At 44.8% G+C, this 23733-nt stretch overlaps 1 protein-coding gene across 4 annotated transcripts in view; it reads right to left on the bottom strand.

Annotated features, from left to right (window-relative positions):
* LOC144888172 (sodium- and chloride-dependent GABA transporter ine-like) overlaps window positions 1-23733 on the bottom strand; it is a 105636-nt gene that overhangs the window by 3980 nt on the left and 77923 nt on the right. Inside the window, exons 11-13 of one of the 4 annotated variants that reach the window (XR_013621312.1) lie at window positions 18457-18557; window positions 18007-18084; window positions 6752-6876 (exon numbers count right to left, since the gene is read on the bottom strand). Coding sequence is in view for 3 of the 4 variants with exons in the window: in XM_078767905.1 (XP_078624031.1) it covers window positions 6706-6876; window positions 18457-18557 (272 nt within the window). In the remaining variant the exon portion in view is untranslated. Of the gene's footprint in view, window positions 1-6705; window positions 6877-18006; window positions 18085-18456; window positions 18558-20641; window positions 20693-23733 lie in introns of those variants that run through there. The other 3 variants (XM_078767905.1, XM_078767907.1, XM_078767906.1) reach the window with 3 other exon arrangements.

Here is a 23733-nt window from a genome sequence, read left to right as displayed (position 1 = left end):
ATTCAGCACTGCACTCTGTGAAGTTTCACAAAGATTTTATGAAATTGGCACGTCCAGTGGGGTGCATCAACAATTAAGCAAAATGCTGGGCACAGCGGCGCAGGAGCAGTGTTATTATACTCGACACTAGTTTTGTACTTTCATTTTCTAGAAACATGTTAAAATATCGAGTGCACTGAATACTAAACCTCTGCTGGATACCATTACATATCATCAGAGTCACTTTCTTGATCAGGCAGAGTCACATTGGAGCAATGAAGTCCTTTACATTCTATACACACTGGAGAACATTGCAGTCCATACTTTACGCAACTGCATCTTCCTCTACAGTCTGTCTTGCAGGAACAGTTGATCGCTTGCAGGAGATACTCAGGTGCAGGCTTCAAGTTCGTTTGAACAGGAAACATCTTCCCATCGCTGATCCTCCATCCCCAATCCTCGGCACGCATATCTACCCCACTCCATTGCTGGACTTGGTGATACACATGCTGGCTATGGTACTGAGCTGCTGACGATGTGGGAGGCAAGTTGCGAGGTTTTACACAAGTTGTACTGGATGAAACCTTCTGGTGGAAGCGTTGCAGACGAAGGGTGTTCAGTCTATCGCCAGGTTTGCCATTGTACAAACAAACTAGGGCGTTTTCTCCAGCTATTATTATGCCGTCGTGTGTGGCACATGGGTTTTTGAAGACTGCAGCTTGCTGCCGGAAATATTCATTTGACCTATTGAGTTTGTTCAGAGCCATGGGTTTCCCAATGCCGAACAACCCGGATGTAGTATCGCACCCAAGTATGGCATGCGCAAAGAGAAGGTTGTCACAAATATCTTGTCCAAGTGCCTTTTGGACCAGTTTGATGTTCCAGCATCTGGGTGGCTTCTTGGAAGTCAACTTTGGCTGAGGTCTGAAATAAATGTCAAAGGATGTCTGATGCCTGACCGCAGAGGAGCACAAGTAGGTCGGTGTCATCTCCAATGAGGACAGAGTTCTTTCTATCTGCAGATGCAATAGTCGTTTGCACCATCAGGACGTCTGCATCAGCCTCTGCATGCAATACTTCAGTGCGATGGTGTTCAAAGTGTTCACTGAGCAGATTTATGTATCGTTGCTTATTGGTCTTGTTGGCCAGAAAGTCTTCTCTCTTCAACAAACACACCATGTCCCCTGTAAAATGCACGGAAACACTGACACTTCCTCTGGCCCGTTTACCACGTGTAACATCTTTCGTGGTCGGGCCACCTTCATAACCATCAAATACAATGATGGAAGGGTCATATTTGCCTGCAACATACTGGACGTAACGACTACAAATGGCATTGTATGTCTCTCCACCATTCCATGGAAGTCTGTGCAAGAGAGCTCCACCATCTAGGACATACTGTACATCATTTGGTGGGTCATTTGGTAGGCTAGATGTCTTGGAAGCATCAGGAAGTTGTTTCCATATTGCATCAGCCAGTGTAGGTTTGTCGGGTGCAAGCAATACGTATCTGCAGCATGTAGATCCTGTGCGTACTCAATTCTACCTCTAACAGTGTCTGACCATGAATCATTGCGTTCATTGCATACCTGCAATATCGTTTTCTGGAAATCTATCGTTCTGACAGCGAAAAGTTTATGTGTTGGTTTGTTATATTTCTGTGCATCGGAAACACCACAAAATATGCAGTTATCTTTGTAATTGAATGCCATATTTGTGGATCGACGTGCACATTGTGAACTACTTGGAGTCACAAATTGAGTCAAGACTTCGCTTTTTGTTGTCACTGGTTATGCTGTTTGAGCAAAAAAAGTTCTTCCTACATTTGACATGCACAAGTTGGCCAGGCACCGTACTTATATTTCTGTTCTGCAACTCATTAGCTTTAGCAATGCCTTGACATCCTTTTGGGCGAAATGTGGAAGTTGCCTCTCCATTGGATAAAGGTTCTTCACAGAAAATGCACTTGTCCATGATGAGCTAGTTACTCTGTGAAAGAAAAGAAAAGAACACTTTACTATTAAAGACAACAACTAAGCCAGTGTATCCAATGTATTTCATTCACTTTCATTACCTTTGAACCAATGATTCATTATATGAAGTACAAGTAATTGCTTATATTTGATTTTATCTCTAAATATATTGGTTTCATGGCCATTTTGAATTTTAAATATGTGACCAGTTTAAAAATGTCAGAAATGGATTTCTTGTCACCAACAACATATGTCTAGATGTTTCATATACATTTTTAGCACTTTTACTTGTGTATATAGGGCCAATTTAAAAAAATTCAGTTTTGGCGGTGATTTTGGCGGCCAACTTGAACAATAAGCATGAGCCTGTACTTCGATTTCCCGAGACTTTTAGTATGTTATTCTATAGTATATTTGAAGTTGAAAAACACCTGAATGGTTTCTATTGCAATTAGTGGTGGGTATATCACGAAGTTCCCTGGTCTAGATAGCGAAAGAGAGGTGTGATGTGATTGGGGTGAGTTGCTTAAAGGATGAAGTGGGACAAATCGTTGTGGACCCAGATGGAATTAAAGGAAGATGGAAGAGATATATGGAAATGCTGTTGAATACAGAGAATGAATGTGATGGCAACATAGAGAGTAACCCAGTTTTAGGACCGGCAGAGAAAATAACCGAGAAGGAAGTTGAGGAAGCGATAAAAGCAATGAAGAGTAGAAAAGTGGGAGGGCCGACGGGAGTTGTGGGAGATATGTTGAAGGCAGCGGGAAATTGGGGTGTGAAGAGAATGACAGAGATCTGCAATCTGCTGGTGAAAGAAGGCTGCATTCCAGTGAATTGGGACCTGAGTGCCCTCGTCCCTCTATACAAGGGGAAAGGTGACCCTCTGGACTGTGGCTCATATCGAGCGAGAAAGTTATTGGAGCATGGAATGAAGGTATTGGAAAGGGTGTTGGAGAGGAGGATAAGGAAGAAAGTGAAGATCGACGAAATGCAGTTTGGATTTATGCCAGGAAGAGGAACGACAGACGCGCTCTTTTTTGTGAGGCAGTTGCAGGAGAAGTTCATGGAAAAGAGGAAGAAGTTGTTTCTTGGGTTTGTTGATCTGGAGAAAGCATTAGATAGGGTTCCACGCAAAGTATTGACATGGGCATTGAGTAAGTTACGAGTGGAGGAAACCTCCCACATCCCCTCAATGAGTGCAGATTTTGAGGGAGGGGCCAAAGGGAGGCGTGGAAGTCTGGAGGAGGATGGTGGGAGGAGGGAGTTGAATGGGAGTGTGGAGGGAGGGTTGGGGTGGGAGGAGGGTGGAGGAAGGAGTGGATGAGGTAGGGTGGCAGTCTGGAGGAAGGGGCTGCAGTAGTGTGTGAGGAGGGAGGGGTGCGGAGGAGGGGGCGGGGGAGGTGGGAAGAGAGAGCGGGAAGGGGTTGTGGGAGGGGATTGGAGTGTTTTTAATTGAACAATAAAATGATGCACGCACAAGTGAACTTGACAGTTGGAAAGTAAGACCGAGGTTATCATGCTGCATGAAGCTCTTCCATGTATGTCCGAAGTAGTCTCCTCAACATAATATTGTTCTAAAGACTCGGCCTTGCCTTCGATGCTTTTATATATCGTAATATCATGTCATCTATCTACTGATTGGTCAATTTAAATTGACACAAAGGATGATGACACCGATGTCATGTTTGGTAATGTAAATGAGAAATCCAGTTTACTAGTGTAGTTACTTCCTGGCACCAGATGTGATACCATGTGCTCTGTGGTGTTCAAGGGTATACAGTCACGTGAAAAAGTAAGTACACCCCATGAAATGTTTTTTAAAATCTTTTTAACATAGGTGGACATATCAATATTTGCTCTTCATTTAAACAGTATCTATAGATAAAGGTGATCTAATCTAATTGAACAAAAAACAATGAAGAATTGACTTTGCAATAATTTATTCAACAAAAAATTAACAGCGATGCCATTTCCTTCTGTGGAAAAAGTAAGTACACCCTTGGCTCCAATAGGTGGTATTGCCCCCTTTGGCAGAAACAAACTCAAGTAGGCGTTTCTTATAACTGTCTACCAGTCTCTGACATCGACAGGGAGAAATTTTTGCCCACTCCTCCATGCAGAATTATTTCAGCTGTGCGAGGTTTGAGGGGTTTCTTGCATGCACAGCTCTTTTCAAATCCCCCCCCCCCCCCCCAACATCTCGATGGGATTTAGATCCGGGCTTTGACTTGGCCATTCCAGAACCCTCCATTTCTTTCTTTTCAGCCATTCATTGGTGGATTTACTGGTACTAGGGCATGCCCGTACTATATATATATCTAAAATTATATCCCCCCCCCTATTTACATGAAATGGTTTGGTCCAAAGCGAACGGCTTGCGAGTGGTGACAATCCCCCCCCTCTATTTACATGCAATGGTTCGGTCCAAAGCGAACGGCTTCCGGAGTTTGGTAAAGAAATCGCCATCGCGTACACAAACGCGCAGGAAAGCGAATGAATCGCAAATTCGTTTTTATTAGTTGTAAAACATAATGCCCAATTATTCAATTAGCGCCAACGTATTTTGGCTGTTTGCAATTTAATCGCAAGGCAAAGTAGAAAGAGAAGAGGGAAAAAAAGAAAAGCCTTGCCTTGCTGCAAACAGCTGCTGCAAACAACAACAACAGGGAAGGCTTCACTGTCCGGAAGTTGGCATATCGCAGTTACGATTATTTTAGTGTTAATGGCCAATTATTCAATTAGCGCCAACGTATTTTGGCTGTTTGCAATTTAATCGCAAGGAAAAGTAGAAAGAGAAGAGGGAAAAAAAGAAAAGCCTTGCATTAACGCATTAACGCTTGCATTGCATTAACGGTTCGGCACACGTGATAGTTCGCTGCTCTCTGATTGGTTGAAGCGTTTTTTGGACATAGCTCGGTAAGTACTTGTCCGATTAATTTCAAACCTTGAAAAGGCACATCCTCGGGTCCCCAGCAATATACCTGGCAAGTTTCAAGTATATCGGACCCGTGGTTGTCGAGAAACAGCGGTCACAGACAAACACACAGACACACAGACACACAGACACACAGACACACAGACACACAGACACACAGACACACAGACACACAGAGATTACTGGAATTATAGATAGATGTTTAGGGTCATTGTCATGTTGCAAGGTCCACCCTCGGTTGAGCTTCAACTTTCCGACAGACGGCCTCACATTATCCTCAAACACCCTCTGGTGCAATGAAGAATTCATCATGGATTCTATGATGGTGAGCTGCCCAGGCCCTGATGCAGCAAAGCTGCCCCAAACCATAACATTTCACCACCATGCTTTACAGTTGGTATCCGGTTCTTGTGGTCAAATGTTGTCTTTGGTTTTCGCCAAACATGTCTTCTGGTACTGTGGCCAAATAGCCCTACCTTTGACTCATCTGTCCAGAGCACATTGTTCCAGAAGTGCTGGTCTTTGCCTCGGTGTTCATTGGCAAACTTTAGTCTTGCCCTGATATTCTTTCTGGACAGCAAAGGTTTCCTCCTGGCACAACTCCCATGTAGATCAAATTTGTGCAGCCTTTTTCTAATGGTAGACTCGTGCACTTTGACATCAACAGTGGCAAGAGCTACCTGTAGGTCCCGTGATGACATTCTGGGGTTCTTAGAGACTTCTTTCAGCATCTTGCGGTCTACTCTTGGGCTGAACTTGCTGGGGCGGCCTGGCCTGAACAAGTTGGCAGTTGTTTGGAATCTTCTCCACTTGAAGATGTTCTTCTGGACAGTCGAATGATTGATTTCAAATTGTTTGGAGATCTTTTTAAATCCCTTCCCAGACTTGTAGGCATCTATAAACTTCTTTCTGAAGGCCTCCGAGAGCTCTTTTGATCTAGGCATGGTGACGCCGCACACTTCAACAACAAAGAGCAAACCAAACTAAATGTCTGAGGTTTAAATAAGACAGGTTCCTCCAAGATCCTCTCTAACGATGTTCTAATCATTTGCACCTGAGCTGGTGCACCTGATTCAAATTTTAGGTATTTGAAGTGGTGATAAATGTAGGGGTGTACTTACTTTTTCGACATGCGAAATTTGCATTTATGTTTATTTAAATTATACAATGGACTACAATATGTAAATGTTTCATGATATTTGTTATATTATATCACCTTTATCTATCAATATTGTTGAAATGAAGATCAAATAGCTGTATGTTCAAATATGTTGAAAAAGTCAAAATTTTACATGGGGTGTACTTACTTTTTCACGTGACTGTGCAGGTTCAGCTGCAAGCTTTTTATTCTCAGCTATTGTTTTGTTTCTGACGATGCCTGAAGATAGAAACGTCGTGTAAACTTGGAACACCCTGCGGACGAGGTCTCGGGCCAGGATTCACGTGTTTTATTTTGTCTGACTGTGCATCCTGCAGGCCTTTGAGTAAAGGTGCACGTGGATTGTTTTGGATGAGCTTTACGAGACTGATCTTCAGGTTGAAGTACACTTCACCATGTAATTTGGTGTTTGTAAGAATGTTTGTGTTTTTTATTTTTCAAAAGTGTTTATGTCTCAATAGAGAACCAACAACTCCTTTTATGACTACATACGCACTTTGCACTTTGAAACGCATTAACATGGCTTTGTCATTTGTGTTATCATGGATTTTAGTGTTCAAGATATAAACATACATGTGTTTATTTTTGTGTAATATATATTTTATGCACATGCAAATGTACTTTTTCCTTGTTTCATTCATCTTGCTGTGGATTACCTGCCAGAAGGTGCCAGTAGTTCTGGTGAGCGTATGAACCATTCCTAATGGGATCCAAATGAGGATGAAGATGGTTGTCATCCACCCCAGAAACGCCGACGCCCATGAAGGGTAAGTGTATTCTCCATAGTGAACGGTCTTGTAAAGAATGATTTTAGAAAGGATTATTGCCTGCAGGAATCCAGGAAAATAAGTTATTATTTCAAACCTCTCACCAAACTCCAATAATTTTTAATTTTTCAATCACATCATATCAACGACATATTCCCTTTCTCAGATCTGCACCTTTCTCATTTTGGAACAATGCCCTAATCTCAAATACCAATGGAACAATACCCCAATGCTCAAATCAAAGCTTTGAAGCGGAAGGCCTTTGGGCCTCAATCTGGCAGAAAGGTGTTGAAGAATACTGTATTGTTTTCATGTTTCCAAGATCTTGGCTTTTGGAAGAGTAAATTTGCAGCATTAAGATGCAAATACGATACCCCAGGGTTACTTATGATATCTTGGAATATTTTCATCATATTTATTGTAAACAGCCATTATTCTCATCTTTCCTCACAACTAAGGTCGTCCTGACGTAGGCTACTTGCATGACCACTCCGAAAACGTTTCCATAGCTGAAATTGTACTCTGGACAGACTTTGATTGCATTGCAAGATGTTGCTGAAGGGCTGCTTAACAGCAACACAACAACAGGCATTTTAAGGCCATTTTCCCTGCAAAAGTGGGGGTTAGCCTTGCGGTCTCCATGACAATCTTCTCCATTTTGCCCTATTTTCTGCATCTCCCCTTGTTAACCCCCTTGCCCGCATTTCTTCTTCCACCATCTTTAGCCAAGTCTTTCTCGGTGGTCCCCGTCCTCTACTTCCTTCTACATTCATTTCCATCACTCTTCTCAACCAGTCACTTTCATCCTTCCTCAACACATGACCAAGCCATCTCAAATTGTTTCTCTTCACAGCATCCATCACAGGCTCTATTCCCATCATCTTTCGCAATTCATCATTTGTCTTCCTCTCTCTCAACGATACTCCACACATCCACCGAACCATTCGCATTTCCACCCTTTCCAGCCTTCGTTGCTGCTCTACGTTCATTACCCATGTCTCGCTCCCATAAATCATAACACTTCTCACACATGCAGCATACACCTTTCCCTTCAGCTTCAACGACACTCCCCTCCTCGTCAACAGGCCACTCAGTTCCCGAAACTTCTTCCATGCACATCTCACTCGAGCAACCGTTGCCGAGTCTGATCCACCTTCTCCATTCAGCATGTCTCCTAGGTAACAAAATGTTTTCACACCTTCCAGCTTCATGCTGTCTCCAAGATCCAACTCAACATTTCCTCCATCTGCAGCTCCCTCTGTGCACACCTTACACTTGAATGTAGCTGCCACACTGGTTAATGACCCTCTCAAACCACTACATTTTTGATGAACCCACTCAGCACACATTGTACATTGAATGGAATTCACTGCGACACCCTTCCTGCACACAGCACACGGCCACTTCCCAGTTATTTCCACCTCACCACATGCTTTACCACTTGCCATCACCTTCGTTTTTCCGATATTCACCTTCAGACCTTTTGTCTCCATACATTCCGATTATCCCTGGTGTTGGTCTAGCGGCTAGGGTGCCGGCTTAGGATCCTAGGATCCTGGGTTTGAATCCCGGTCGATCGCTGAATTAACGCCAGGGGGGTTGACTCAGCCTGTCATCCTTCCGAGGTCGGCTAATTGAGTACCAGTTCACTGGTAATTCCCTGTTTGTCGTTAAAGGCGGCAAAAAGGGTTGGCGTCAGGAAGGGCATCCGGCCGTAAAACATTGCTTCAAAAAGGGGACCAAAAAACAACAACAACCATGGTTGGCCAAAAAGGCCAACCCCCGCTTGCGGGGAAAAATGGCCTCTAAAGGTGGTTATATATTATATATAGATACCCTTCCTGCACACAGCACATGGCCACTTCCCAGTTCTTTCCACCTCACCACATGCTTTACCACTTGCCATCACCTTCGTTTTTCCGATATTCACCTTCAGACCTTTTGTCTCCATACATTCCTTCCACTTGTTCATCTTCTCCTTCAGTCCATCCATACTTTCTGCAATCAACACCAGATCATCTGCATACAACAACTCCCACGGTAAACCCTCCTTTACGTTCCGAGCCAGCACCTCCATCACAGCTACAAATAGTAGTGGACTTAGTACCGACCCCTGATGCACTCCCACCTTCACCTCAAACTCACCACTGTTACTGTCCTTCGTCCTTACAGCTGTGCATGCTCTTTTGTACATTGTCATCACTACTCTGATCAACCATTCCTCCATTCCTAACTTCCTCAATGCCCAGGTCACTACTTTACGTGGAACCCTATTGAATGCTTTCTCCAGATCAACAAACCCAAGAAACAACTTCTTCCTCTTCTCCATGTACTTCTCCTGCAACTGCCTCACAATAAAAAGCACGTCCGTCGTTCCTCTTCCTGGCATAAATCCAAACTGCATTTCGTCAATCTTCACTTTCTTCCTTATCCTCCTCTCCAACACCCTTTCCAATACCTTCATTCCATGCTCCAATAACTTTATCGCTCGATATGAGCCACAGTCCAGAGGGTCACCTTTCCCCTTGTATAGAGGGACGAGGGTACTCAGTACCCAATCCACTGGAATGCGGCCTTCTTTCACCACCAGATTGCAGATCTCTGTCATTCTCTTCACACCCCAATTTTCCACTGCCTTCAACATATCTCCCACAACTCCCGTAGGCCCTCCGGCTTTTCTACTCTTCATTGCTTTTATCGCTTCCTCAACTTCCTTCTCGGTTATCTTCTCTGCCGGTCCTAAAACTGGGTTACTCTCGATGTTGCCATCCAATTCATTCTCTGCATTCAACAGTATTTCCATATATCTCTTCCATCTTCCTTTAATTCCATCTGGGTCCACAACGATTTGTCCCACTTCATCCTTCAAGCAACTCACCCCCATCACATCGCACCTCTCTTTCGCCATCTGCTTTGCAATCCTGAATACCGCTCTCTGACCCTCTTCCGAATCCAAGCGTTCTCCGAACTTTTTCCTACATGCCTCCTGTGCCTTTGCTACCTCTTTCTTTGCAGCCTTCTTGGCTGCCTTATAACATTCATGCTCTGCCTTTTCTGCCCCCGTACCCTTCGCCTTCTGCCACTCCTTGAACTTATTCCTCTTCTCCTCAATCTTCTTTCCAACTTCATCATCCCACTACCATGTTTCAGAGTGCCTCGGTGGTCCTTTTGTCCATCCACATACCTCACCAACGGCTCCCAACAGACTATCTTTCATTGACATCCAACCCCTTTCAAGCTCAACCACATCATCCTCGACCATACTCAGCCTCTCTTTTAATGCCTCCCTCACTGTCACCTCTTTCAACCTCCACACCTTCATTCTCGGTTGGTACTTCACCCGCCGAGCTCTCCTTGCACCTTTCACCCTTATGTCGCAGACAACCAAGTGGTGCTGTGAAACAGCCTCTTCCCCCGGGATCACCTTTGTGTCCCGGAGGTGCCCCCTATCTCGCCTACGCACCATCAGGTAGTCAACGGTTGTCGTCGATCCACCAGACGTGTATGTAACAAGCTTATTATCCTCTTTCTGGAACTGAGTATTACAAATCAACAAATCAGCTCCATCAGCAAACTCCAAAATCCTTTCACCTTCTCCATTTTTCACACCATATCCGTAACCCCCATGAACTCCCTCAAAACCGTCCATACTCCTTCCCACATGTCCATTTAGGTCTCCTCCTACCACAACAACTTCCTCATCTTTCACGTTTTCCATCAGCTTCTCTATCGCGCACCAGAACTTGTCCTTCTCTTCATCGCTCCGACCAACCTGCAGAGCATATCCTGAGATGACGTTCACCAAGAGCTTTCCAATCATCATTTTCACCATCATCAACCTTTCACTCACTCTCGTCACACTCACCACACTGTCTACAAACTCCTCAGAAAACAGGACACCAACACCAATCACGCCCTCCGGGCACCCTTGCCACACAAACTTGTATTTCTGTCCCTGCCAACTCTTCACCATTCTCACACCACTTCCATTCCATCTCGTCTCTTGCACACAACATATGTCCACTCTTCTTCTGACCAATACTTCCACCACTTCTCCTGATCTCCCTGTCATTGTCCCTACATTCCATGTCCCAAACCTCAGAAACCGATCTCCACGTCGGGCATCAGACTTTTCGTCGTCATAAATGGAATGATTTCCACCCTTGCTTCGATCGGGTTCCCCACCTTGAGTTTTGACGAGAGGGAGTGGGGTCCCCCACGGGGTACTTCGGGCTGTACCCTGCCCATATGTAGTTGTAATTGTCATGGTTCTCTTTTTGAGGCAATGTTTTTATGGCCGGATGCCCTTCCTGACGCCAACCCTTTTTGTCGCCTCTTACGACACGCAGGCATACGTTGTACCTATTCTAAACCGGGGTACACACCGGGAAATGTCTGCTTAACGAAGGGCTGCTTAACGAGGGGAGTAAATTAAAACTTTGCCAATGTACCAGCACCTCAGAGCCTGCTCTTTTTGAAAGTTGCTGCAGGAGCATCTGTCATCAAATCCTAGTAGAAGAGACATCTCGCTTAACATTCATTCAGAGGTCGGTGCATTCTCTGACACAAACCCTTGCCTGTGAAGTATCGGGTGACATTTCTTTTGCATACAAAGTCAAGGTTCATGGAAAAGCTGGACCACAGAACGGATCAGGACGCAATATAACAAAAGGAACAAGAGAATGAGGGAGGAAACACCAACAGCAAGGTTTCGGGAAAAATAGTGGGAGACTTGGACAAACAAGGAATGTGGGGAAGACAGAGGAGAAGGGGCAGATGCATGTGATGGGCAAGATTGATGCAGAATCAAGCTCGTATGGAGGAAAAACTGGAAATCTGGAAATAGGTGGGCTTGCTGTGGGGAGGGGTGGTTAATTGGGGTAGAAAAGATCATGGATTTGGATGGGGGAAGATGCGAGATGGTGGTGAACAGCTGTATTGAAGACCTGTTGGGAAGAAGGTGATTGCAGAGAATGTGGAAGTTTGTTCCACAGGCAGGAAAAAGGAGGAATGAATGAGTGGATGTGAGTAATAATTCTGAATTTAGGAGTTTCACCATCAGGGTGTTGCTGGTGGACTGTGTGTTCCCTGCAGAATCCTTGGGGTGGAGGGGGTGTGGGGACAAAGCATGGAAATAGCAAAGGGCGCAACACCGGCCTACTGGTGGTTGAAGAGAGAGAGACCACTGACGTGTCTGCGATGGGAAAGTGATAAGCCCAGAGACTCTGCTTCATTGCAGGAGATTCCAATGATCTTGAAGTCTTGATTTCCATGGCCTCAAGCAAGGTGTGAGGCAAGCTGAGCAAGAGCAGTACTCCATCAAGATGCGGATAAAGGCCATGTAGGTGGATAGGAGTTAATTCACGGCGCTCGGTGCGAGTTCCAACTACGTACAGCGGCTCATCCGGAGCCGTGAGCGTGGCTCGGTGGTTATCTTCCCGTACAACGTATGTAGCACCTCCCTAACTTGGGGGGACCCCAGACTCTTGGTGGGGGAGCGACAGGTTGCCAAAGTAGGTCCCACGATCACAATAACTGCATGCTTAGTAAACAAAGGACCATTTACAAAGGCAGAAAACAAAAGTATAACTGTCTACTTGTAAATGTACTGCACTTAATTTGATTTGTACTAAAGTTATTTCTTTAGACTTTGTGTTTATTCAACATGTCAGTTACGAGGGGGCGGCAATTTGATAGTCGTCCCAAGCGTTATTTTTAGCTCACCTGGAACGGAGTGTAGGGGAGCTTATGCGATGATGCGTCGTCCGTCCGTCCGTCAATCCGTCCGTAAACACTTGAAACTCCGTCTCCGAAACTGCTGATGGAATTGCGACCAAATTTGGCACAAATTATATTTGTTGTGTTGTGACTAAAGTTTGTTCACAGCATTTAAAAAAAATCAGGGTCTAAGGGGGTCTACCGGGGGTCAAAGTGGATTCAGGTTTGACCCCCCCAAAATAGGAATTTGCTTTCTTCTCTGAAACTACACACACTATTTCGATGAAATTTCATCACAACCTACACCACCCGTGATGTACCAATGTTTGTTTGCGACATTAAAAAAGATGCCCCTTTGGGGATATACGGGGAGGCTGCCCCCCAAAATAGGTATTTGCTTTCTTCTCAGAAACTACACATGCAATTCTGATGAAACCTGGCCACAACCTTAATCACCTGTTTTGTACCAAAGTTTGTTCCTGGCATTTAAAAAATCGGGGTCGAAGGTGGTCTATGGGGGGCTTGCCCCCCAAAATAGGTATTTGGTTTTTTTCTCAGAACCTACACACAAAATTTTGATGAAACGTCACCAGAACCTTCATCATCCGGGATGCACCAATGTTTGTTCAAGGGATTGGAAACATTGGGGTCTGAGGAGGTACACATGGTGGGAGGGGGGTGGTGGCTTGCCCCCCAAAATAGATATATATATATATATATTTTTTTTTGTTTTTTTATTTATTTTTTGTATACAAGATCGAGGCTCGTGAAAGAGCGAACATTAATCACACAGAAAGACAAACCGACACATAAAACATATAACATCGGGAGCGGTAGACAAGATGGGGAGAGAGGGGGAAGGACACAAACACAACATTTGAGAGCAGGGACCGAGAGACATGGAGACATCGAGAGATCTGAGAGAGGGCGAGGGCTTTGTGGGGGGCGGCATGGGAAGGGGGCGGTGGGAGAGGTATAAAACATATGGACACTGCCAGGACTTCCAGGAAAGAAGTTGGAATTTCAAACAAGGTGGATCTGGGGTGAATTAGCGGGGGTAGAAAAGATCAAGGTTTTGGATGGGGGAAGATAAGAGATGGTGGTGAACAGCTGTTTTAAAGACCTGGAGGGAGGAGTGGGATTGAAGGGAGTGAGGGAGTTTGTTCCAGAGGCGGGAGAAAAGAGGAATGAAAGAGTGAAGGTGAGCAGAGAGCCGAGATTTCGGCAGTTTAACCATCAGAGGGTTGCTGGCAGATCTTGTGCGACCTGTAGGAATATTTGGGGGACAGAGCACAGAGAGAGCTGGGGGTGCAAGGCCGGAGAGGAGTCAGTAGAAGACAGAAAGACCACCTACCTGCCTGCGGTGAGTGAGTGAAAGGCCCTCAGAGATAGCTTCATCGCGGGAGATTCCAATAATTCTGAAAGCTTTGGTTTCAACAGCGTGAAGCCGAGCTAGGTGTGAGGCAGGAGCACCGGCCCATAGGGGAGAACAGTATTCCATTGAGCTGCGGATGAAAGCCTTGTATGTGGTGAGGAGCTCAGGTGTGCCGAGGAAGGACTTCGCACGACGGAGGATGCCCAGTCGGCGACTGGCTTTGGAGGCCAGCTTGGAAATGTGGTTTTCCCAAGAAAGATCATGGCAGATAGTGAGACCCAAAATCTTGAGCGACAGAACTTCTTGGAGAGGATTGTTGAGAAAGTAGATGGGAGGGTTGTCCAGTCGATCTTTTCGGAGAGACATAGGAAGAGTGTGAGATTTGTCAGGATTGAAAGACATGTTCCACTTGTTTGACCAGTCTGTGATTTTGTCCAGGTCTTCAGAGAGTGAGGAGGCAGCAGACTGCCGATCTGAGGGAAGAGGAATGGAGCGGCAGAGAGTGGAGTCATCAGCAAAGAGATAGAGAGGATTTTCGAGAGAGTCAGAGAGATCATTGATGAAGACCAGAAAAAGCACGGGGCCCAGAACACTGCCTTGGGGAACTCCAGCCTGAACAGGAAGAGGAGATGAGAGAAACCCATTCAGGGCCACACGTTGACGACGACTAGAGAGGAAGTCCGCCAGCCATGCGTGGAGATTTCCATGGATACCAAAGGAGGAGAGTTTGGTGAGCAGAGCGGGGTGCCAGACCGTGTCGAAGCCACGTGATATGTCGAGGGAGACAGCTCTAATTTCCTGTTTGGCATTGAGGACCTCCATCCATTGTTGAGACAGCAGAAGCAGCATGTCCAGAGTAGAGTGACCTGGTCTGAAACCAAATTGATGATCAGAGATCAAGCCATTGGAGAAGAGGAAAGATTTCATATCCGAAGCAATGATGGATTCCATGACTTTGCTGATAATTGGGAGAAGGCTGATTGGTCTGTATTTGCTAGGATCTGTTTTTGCACCTTTTTTGTGCAAAGCGGTGATGTTGGCTGATTTCCAAGCAGATGGCAGTTGACCTTGAGCAAAAGAGAGGGTGAAGAGAACAGAGAGAGGGTGAGATAGAGCAGCAGAGCAGGATTTTAGGACCCGTGGGCTGATGCCGTCGGGTCCAGTTGCAGAATCAGAGTCGAGGGTTGACAGAAACTTTTCCACCTTGTCAGGAGGAAAGGACACGGAGTCCAGGAGCAGCAGGGTACGACTGGGTATGGTGGGTACAGAGAGGGATGGGTTTGGGACACAAGATTTAGAGGCAAACACAGAGTTGAGGCATTCAGCTTTTTCACGTGTGGAGTCAGCTGTGTAGCCGTTTGAGGTAAGGGAGGGGATGGAGGGGGAACAAACACCAGAAACGGATTTGACCAGACGCCACCAGGATTTGGAAGAGGGAGACAGATAAGAGAGTTCGGTCTTGAGAACGGAGAGATATTGTTTCCTGGCTCTCCTGAGGGTGGACACACACTTGTTTCGGGCTTTGTGAAAGGAAATGAGATTTCCTTCCGTTGGATTTGCTTTCCAGGAGACGAAGGCAATTTCTTTCTGGGCAACAGCCTCACCACAAGATTCCGTGTACCATGGACGGGAGGAAGGGTATGACAACTGAAGACGAGATGGGATAAATCTGTGCATGAGAGAGCGCAATTTACTTTGGAGGAATTCCCAGGATGAGTTGATGTCAGAGGTGGTAGAGATGGGAGACCAGTCCAGATGATTGATGGCTGCTTGAAGACCGTGCCAGTCGGCCTGAGTGAAATGCCAGACTCGTCGACGCTGAGCAGGCTCCCTGAGGATGGTCAGAGAGATGTCCACTTTAACAAGAACATGATCAGATGATCCGATCGGAGCAGAAGAAGAGCAGCAGACATTTTCAGGGAAGTTAGTCATAACCAAGTCCAGAAGAGAAGATGTTCCGTTGACTGAGATCCGGGTCGGGAAATTGACAGATTGTGTCAGTCCCAGTGAGTCGCAGAAGTCCTTTGCTGAGGAGCCATGACTGGTGAGAGAGGTACCCACACCCAGCCAACTGGCATGATGACAGTTGAAATCACCACATATGAGGAAGAGAGAGTTGGGATGAGTAGATAGAAGTTGGTCCATATCATCAGACAGCGAGATGTAGATGGAGTCATCACTGTTTGGTGGACGGCACAACACACATATGAACAAGAGGTGGGAGCGAAGGGGAAGCCGTAGCCAGAGGTATTCCTGGGGGTGAGGTGGAGAGAGTGCAGTGCAGGGCGAGTGAGGAAGAGAGTTTTTGATAAAGATAGCAACCCCGCCTCCAGGACGAGGCTCAGGTCTATCATACCGGAGGAGGGAGTAGCCCGGGAGAGATACTATGGAATCGGAGACATCATAAAGGAGGAAAGTTTCTGTTAAGCAGATCACGTCTGGTTTGACAGAAGCAACCTGTATGGAGAGATCAGTTAAGTTTGAACGAAGGCCCTGGATGTTTGAGGTCCATACCGTTAATGAAGAGGAAGGGGGAGCATCAGATACAGAACAGGGGGGAGGAGGGGTAGGGTAAGATGTGGAAGAGGTGGAAGAGGTAGGGAGAGCTGTTGAAGGTGTGTCAGAGATTTCAGAATAGCTCGGAGAAAGGGAAGGATGGGGCGGACAAAAGGTTTGATGGTGATTGGGTGAGCCACAATGAGGTGTTATTTGAGGAGGGGGAAGAGCGAGGCAGAAGGTTGGGGGAGATGGAGGTGAGAGTTTGAAGGGGGAAGAAGCGGGGAGGACGCTTTGAGGAGGGGGAGTGAGAGGGGGGAAATTGAGAAGCAATGAGGGTGGGGAGATTTGAAGGGGAGGGGTGAGGGGGGAGTTTGGGAGGGAAGGGACAAGGGGAGGGATTTGAAAGGGATGGGATATGGGGGAGATTTGGAGGGGAGGGGTGAGGCAGGAGTCTAGGAGGGGAGGGGCGAGGGGGCGTCTTGGCGGGGAGGGGTGAGGGGGTAGTTTAGGAGGGAGGGGGCAAGGGGGGAGATTTGAAAGGGATGGGTGATGGGGAAGGTTTGGAGGGGAGGGGTGATGGGGAAGATTTGGAGGGGAGGGGTTATGGGGAAGATTTGGAGGGGAGGGGTGAGATTGGATTTTTGAAAGTGTACGATTTATGGGAAACGAACATTTATTGCAAAATGAGTTTCTTGTGACCTTCGAGTTAAAAATACGTTTAAGGACGCTGGATGGAGGATGGAGTGCAGGAGAGTTTAGGGAATGTAGAAAAAAGGCACTATAGGAGATGGATATTTTTTTTGGGATGAATTGAATTGGTGAGCAAGTCGAAAGCAGCCTTTTAAAGAAGAAGAAGAAAAAGGTGTTATAAAATATGACGGAATACATAACTTGAGGGGAAAGTGTAAACATTGAAGGTTAATGAGTGAAAACTATCTGGGGAAATGGGGGAGAAACACGTGGTCGAAGAACGAACGAACGAATAAGAATGAATAAACGAATGAGAACAGAGAAGGAAATGTTTTTTTTTTTTTGGTTTTTTTTTTGAGTTGAGATTTACACAAGAAGTAGGCTATGGGTGAAAAGACTGGGAATACAGAGAACGAAAGTTATTGGATCACAAACGACGGACCACTGAGAGAAAAACAAAGCCTCAAGGTTGTACAGTGCACACTGTACAAGGCCTCAAGATATGACACGAATTGACACGATTTTCAATACAGGTATGAAAGATTTGCACCGAAAAATCTTCGTCGGGACACAATATACGTACAACACCATAAATAAATACAGTTTTAACGAAAATACAAATGGGAACAATCACTTAACTTCGATTTCAAATCGTTCGCGACGCGGCAAAGGCCTTGCTCGCGACACGGCAAACAGACGATCAATTTATGAAAGATAAACACCGAGAAACAACCAAAGTTGCACACAATAACTTCACACACCGAAAGATAAATACAGTTTCGACAAAATACAATTGTGAACAGACTTAACTTCGACCGTGATTGTTTATTTAAAGTCTTATGATTTTGTTAGTATGATTCTACATGCTGCCCTGTCTTCTAGCAAGCATTGAAATTGGTTTAAAATACCTTTATTCAGTGCAGTATATTGTTTATTCTACCAGGTGAGCGCCAGGGGTATTGCCCCTAGATTTCCTCGATGCACCACTGAAAAGAGAGTGGATAGTTTGAGGGAGCAAGATTGAAGGAAAAGAGGTGGATCACGGTTGAGATGGGAGGATTGTGTGAAGAAGGATATCAGTAAGGTGGTGTTGTTGGAGGGTGCAGATAGTTGGCTGAGGACAGAGAGTGGTGGAGGACAGAGAAGACAGAGCAGGAGCTTGGTGCCATTGGACCTCTCCCATTATAAAGGGAAGAGGAGGAGAAGAAGAAGAACACACAGGGTTTCAAGATTTGAAGACGATGCACATTTGAATAGAATCATTATAAACAAGTTTAATGATAACAATTGAGATGCAATTTTTATGAATAGCGGCATGTTTTGTCACTGAAATAAATGAATGTGCTCTGTTGAGTTACCACGAGGATGCAAGGGCTTAAAAATCTCCAGCATATTTGGAAAAACAGACCAGGCTTCTGTCCCGTCATCTCCTTCACATTGGCACAGAGTCGCTTCGTACCTGAAAGATTTAATCAGCACCACTTTAAAATAGTTTCAATATTGAGTGAAGAATAGTTTAATAGACATTCAAATATCTTCACGCAAACAAAGTGAAGGGCCTTGGTAAAATAAGGTTGTAGTGAATGCATGAAACATGGGTACAGGTTTCCTCTAGTTTTTTTACGGCGTAACCAGCAGGGCAATGACGTCTGGAACAGCTGTTGTCTGTCCGTCTGGTATATGTATATTTATGTATGTATGTACAGTCACGTGAAAAGTAAGTACACCCCTACATTTATCACTACTTCAAATACCTAAAATTAGAATCAGGTGCACTAGCTCAGGTGCAAATGATTAGAACATCGTTAGAGAGTATCTTGGAGGCACCTGTCTTATTTAAACCTCAGACATTCCGTTTTGTTTGCTCTTTGTTGTTGAAGTGTGCAGTGTCACGATGCCTAGATCAAAAGAGCTCTCTGAGGCCTTCAGAAAGAAGGTTATAGATGCCTACGAGTCTGGGAAGGGATTTAAAAAGATCTCCAAACAATTTGAAATCAATCATTCGACTGTCCGGAAGATCATCTACAAGTGGAGAAGATTCCAAACAACTGCCAACTTGTTCAGGCCAGGCCGCCCCAGCAAGTTCAGCCCGAGAGCAGACCGCAAGATGCTGAAAGAAGTCTCTAAGAACCCCAGAATGTCATCACGGGACCTACAGGTAGCTCTTGCCACTGTTGATGTCAAAGTGCACGAGTCTACCATTAGAAAGAGGCTGCACAAATTTGATCTACATGGGAGGTGTGCCAGGAGGAAACCTTTGCTGTCCAGAAAGAACATCAGGGCAAGACTAAAGTTTGCCAATGAACACCTAGGCAAAGACCAGCACTTCTGGAACAATGTCTGGGCAGATGAGTCAAAGGTAAAGCTATTTGGCCACAGTACCAGAAGACATGTTTGGTGAAAACCAAAGACAGCATTTGACCACAAGAACCTGATACCAACTGTAAAGCATGGTGGTGGAAATATTATGGTTTGGGGCAGCTTTGCTGCATCAGGTCCTGGGCAGCTCACCATCATAGAATCCACTATGAATTCTTCATTGTACCAGAGGGTGCTTGAGGATAATGTGAAGCCATCTGTCGGAAAGTTGAAGCTCTACCGAAGGTGGACCTTGCAACATGACAATGACCCTAAACAAACCAGTAAATCCACCAAGGAATGGCTGAAAAGAAAGAAATGGAGGGTTCTGGAATGGCCAAGTCAAAGCCCGGATCTAAATCCCATCGAGATGTTGCGGGGGGGATTTGAAACGAGCTGTGCATGCAAGAAACCCCTCAAACATCGCACAGCTGAAAGAATTCTACATGGAGGAGTGGAAAGAATTTCTCCCAGTCGATGTCAGAGACTGGTAGACAGTTATAAGAAACGCCTACTTGAGGTTGTTTCTGCCAAAGGGGGCAAAACCACCTATTAGAGCCAAGGGTGTGCTTACTTTTTCCACATGCGAAATTTGCATTTATGTTTATTTAAATTATACAATGGACTACAAAATGTAAATGTTTCGTGATATTTGTTATATTATATCACCTTTATCTATCAATATTGTTGAAATGAAGATCAAATAGCTGTATGTTGAAATATGTTGAAAAAGTCAAAACTTTACATGGGGTGTACTTACTTTTTCACGTGACTGTATGTATGTATATCTGTATGTATGTATGTTTGTAAGTATGTACATTTTGTATGTTAGTATGTACAGTATGTATGTATGTATGTATGTATATATGGACTGTATGTATGTGTGTTTGTATGTATTGTATGTATGAAATCGAAAATCGGTTTCAACAGAAAATCCCCCATCCAAAACCATGATCTTTTTACTTCACTTTAACCCACCACATGCCCACCACCTCTTTCTAATTTTCCAGATTTTCCTTCCTAAGAGTTTGCTTCTGTATTCATCTTGTCCACCCGGTGAATCCTCTGTCTCCTGGCCCACAATCTTCCCCGCATTCCTTATTTCTCGATGTCCCCCTCTATTTTCTCCCCCAACCCTGCTGTTGTGGTGTCCCTCCGCCCACGTATATATGCTGTTCCTTTCGCCTTTGTTCTGGTCCGTCCTGATCTGTTCCATGTTATAGCTCCTTCACGAACCTTGAGTTTGTATGCAAAAAAATCACACATCATTGCTTGTCAAATATTCGATTATTTTATCTTTAAATATCTAAATAGTGGACCAGCCACCATGGGATTTTACACTTTTGATAGAATTGCTTGTTAATAGTGGGCAACCATGCTAGATCAATCCTTCATAGGATGAGGAAGAAAATCTGGGTGGATGCCTCCCTCGATATTGAATTCAAAGGTCAATAAGGTCAAAATGTGTATTTTGAGATTTTGCATGAATTGCAACCTCATTCAATGAATGGAATTGTGAAACACTTTGTTATTAGAATGCAGATAAATCCAGCCTCTGTAATTAACAGGTTAAATTTTATATCACAAGCTAATGTATGGCATAATAAAGCAAAATAGTATGTTTTTCATGAAACATATTTAAAAACACAATTTTAGTTGTTTAATTTTTTTTTTTTTTTTTTTTTGTATGCTGAATCGAGGCTCGTGAAAGAGCTAACATTTACTTCACAAACAAATCAACCAGACAAACAAAATATATAAAAAGAGGGAGCGGAAGACAAGATGGGGAGAGAAGGGGAAGCACACAAACACAACATTTGAGAGCAGGGAGATGTGTGGAAGGGAGAGGGCTTGGGGGGAGGAGGCGTGGGAAGGGGGGGGGGGGGGGAGAAGTATAAAACACAAGGACACCAAGGACTTCCTTTAAAATGATGATGTAATGATGAAAAAATTAAAATGAATTTAAAATGATGCTTAATGCTTTGGCCATTACGCTGATGTTGCAGAGTGCACTAATAATGCATCAATGTGATGTGTATGTGTTGAGCCAACTGGTGACAATAAAAGGAGGAGAAAACAAAGTAAGAAGGGGAAATGACGTGTCGAAAAGGCCGACATGTACATCTATCTGTATGAGTCGATTGGCCAGCTGGGTTGCAGCAAGCGATCGCATCACATCCACAGATGAAAGTGCACCTGAGGTTCTTTCTTCAACCTGTGCATCAGGCCGTCCTGCACTTACTCCAGTAACAAACTCCATGGTTGACAATTTGCTGCTCAGGTGTGCCACACAGGTGACACACAAACTCTTCAATAGGTGTGAGTTCTCTGTCATGACCAATTTCTTTGACAAGGAGTGGTTGGTTCTGGAAGGTTTTCCAGCATGCCTTCTTCCCATGGCCATTAAAGGAGGAGGTTGTATCACAAACTGTGAGTGCATGGAAGCTGACCAGGTTATCTCTCACAGGTTGTGTAAGTCCCTGAGATATTGCATGTACTGGGTAACATTTCTGCTTCTTTGCCATTCCAGAGATCAACCAAACTTCAGCTGCTTTTGTCGATATGAAGTGTCCCAGAAGCAGCATGACATCTGTGTGTCTGCAGATGACCAGCAGTCTTTGGTATCCTTAATTGACTGTCTCACATAAATTAAGTATCAGCCTGGTGTGAACCTCTTCATGGTTTCCTCGAAGTCTGACATCATCTCTCCTTGTAGACCTTGCACCTGTTGCATCAGGGAATCCACCTCCTGTTACCAGCTCATATTGTTCTGGTGGAGCTTTCCCTTTCTTCATGATGGCATTGGACAAGAACTTGGCCATATCACAGAAGGCAACGAATTGGCTCCAAACTTGTGAGAGTGGGACTTGGCGTCCATCAATGAGCTTGCGAATTGGCTTCTTCTTGCCCACCCGTTTTGACTGCATCACTGCCTTGATTGAGTCCTTCCCAATGCAATGATCAATTACCACATCAACTACTGTTGTATGCTCTCCAAAGTGACATGTCACAGTTTGAATGAACACATCAGTGTAGTCACCAAATGTCTGACACCCATGGGGCTTTCCAAGAGCTTGGATGAGTGCATGACCATCTATCAGCACACGTCTTCATGTCAGCATCTGAAATTTCCATGGGTGTGTGAAGACCTGCCATCAAGATTCTGATCAGTTCTGCCTTTAGTGTCGAGTTCATCTCATCTCTAGCCTTGGCCAGAGACATTGGGACTTGGGACATCTCGTGTTTGAGGAAATTTACCATTTCCTATGGTTGACCCGCAGTGACAGCATTGAGCAATCGCTGCAGTACATTTTTGTCAGCTTTGATAGTTTTCTGTACATTATGTTTGGTAGAAACGTTTGCTTTGTAGAGATCAGCAAAGGTTTTTGAGTGATGCTTTCTCAGTGCATCATAAATTCCGACAGTTTCCTCAATCACACGTTGCTTCACATTGGTGATAACGTGCTGCTTTCTGCAATCTTCGGCTGTTAGTAGATCGCTTACCACATCACTTGGTGCAGTGTCTCTGGTTGCCAATGATACCAGAGATATGTCTTCACTGTCCGAGTCAGTGTCTCCGTCTTCTCATTTACCCAAGGTAGTGCGCACTTGGAACACATCAAATATTGTTAGCTGTGTGGCATCCTTCTTCACATCATCTTACTATAATTCACCAAATGTCTGTCCGTCTGTATGTCTGTCCGTCTGTTTGAAGGTACCGCAAAAACGGCTGAACCGATCGCAACGATATTTTTGGTGGGTAATTCTGGGATCTCCTGGAGTAAAATAGGGTATATTGTTTTTCCATTTTCAGCTTTGGCCTCCAGCATTTTCAGGTTTGGACTCCCGCATAACGTTATTTTCCCGGGTGCCGCACAAATGGCTGCACCGATCGCTGCATGGCTGCACCGATCGGCTGCATCGATTGGACTCGGTGTCCTCGGACAAAGACCTTTTATAAGGACATGGGTTGAATCCCTGCTTGAGAGAATGCCAACCCCCTCCCCGCCATCATGGTCGTCTCTCCAACTCACAATCCCACGAGACATGTGGAAAGGACGACCCAAAACCAATTATCTTCTTTTTGATTTGTATATAAACATCATTAAAAGTAAATAATGACCTCGGCCAAAGTTCAAACGACAAACGACATGGGTTTAATCTCTGCATGAGAGAATTCCACATAGCTATTTGGGCAGTGTATACGCTAACAGATCGCTGTCTCCATCGATCTTGCGAAGGCCGTAACACCTATCGGCTCAAAATCCTTTAAACTG

This window comes from Myxine glutinosa, chromosome 14, assembly GCF_964187855.1.
Source record: "Myxine glutinosa chromosome 14, kmMyxGlut1.1, whole genome shotgun sequence".
Lineage (NCBI taxonomy): Eukaryota > Metazoa > Chordata > Myxini > Myxiniformes > Myxinidae > Myxine > Myxine glutinosa.
Note: the sequence above shows the minus strand (reverse complement) of the source record. Positions and strands in the feature narration are given on the sequence as shown.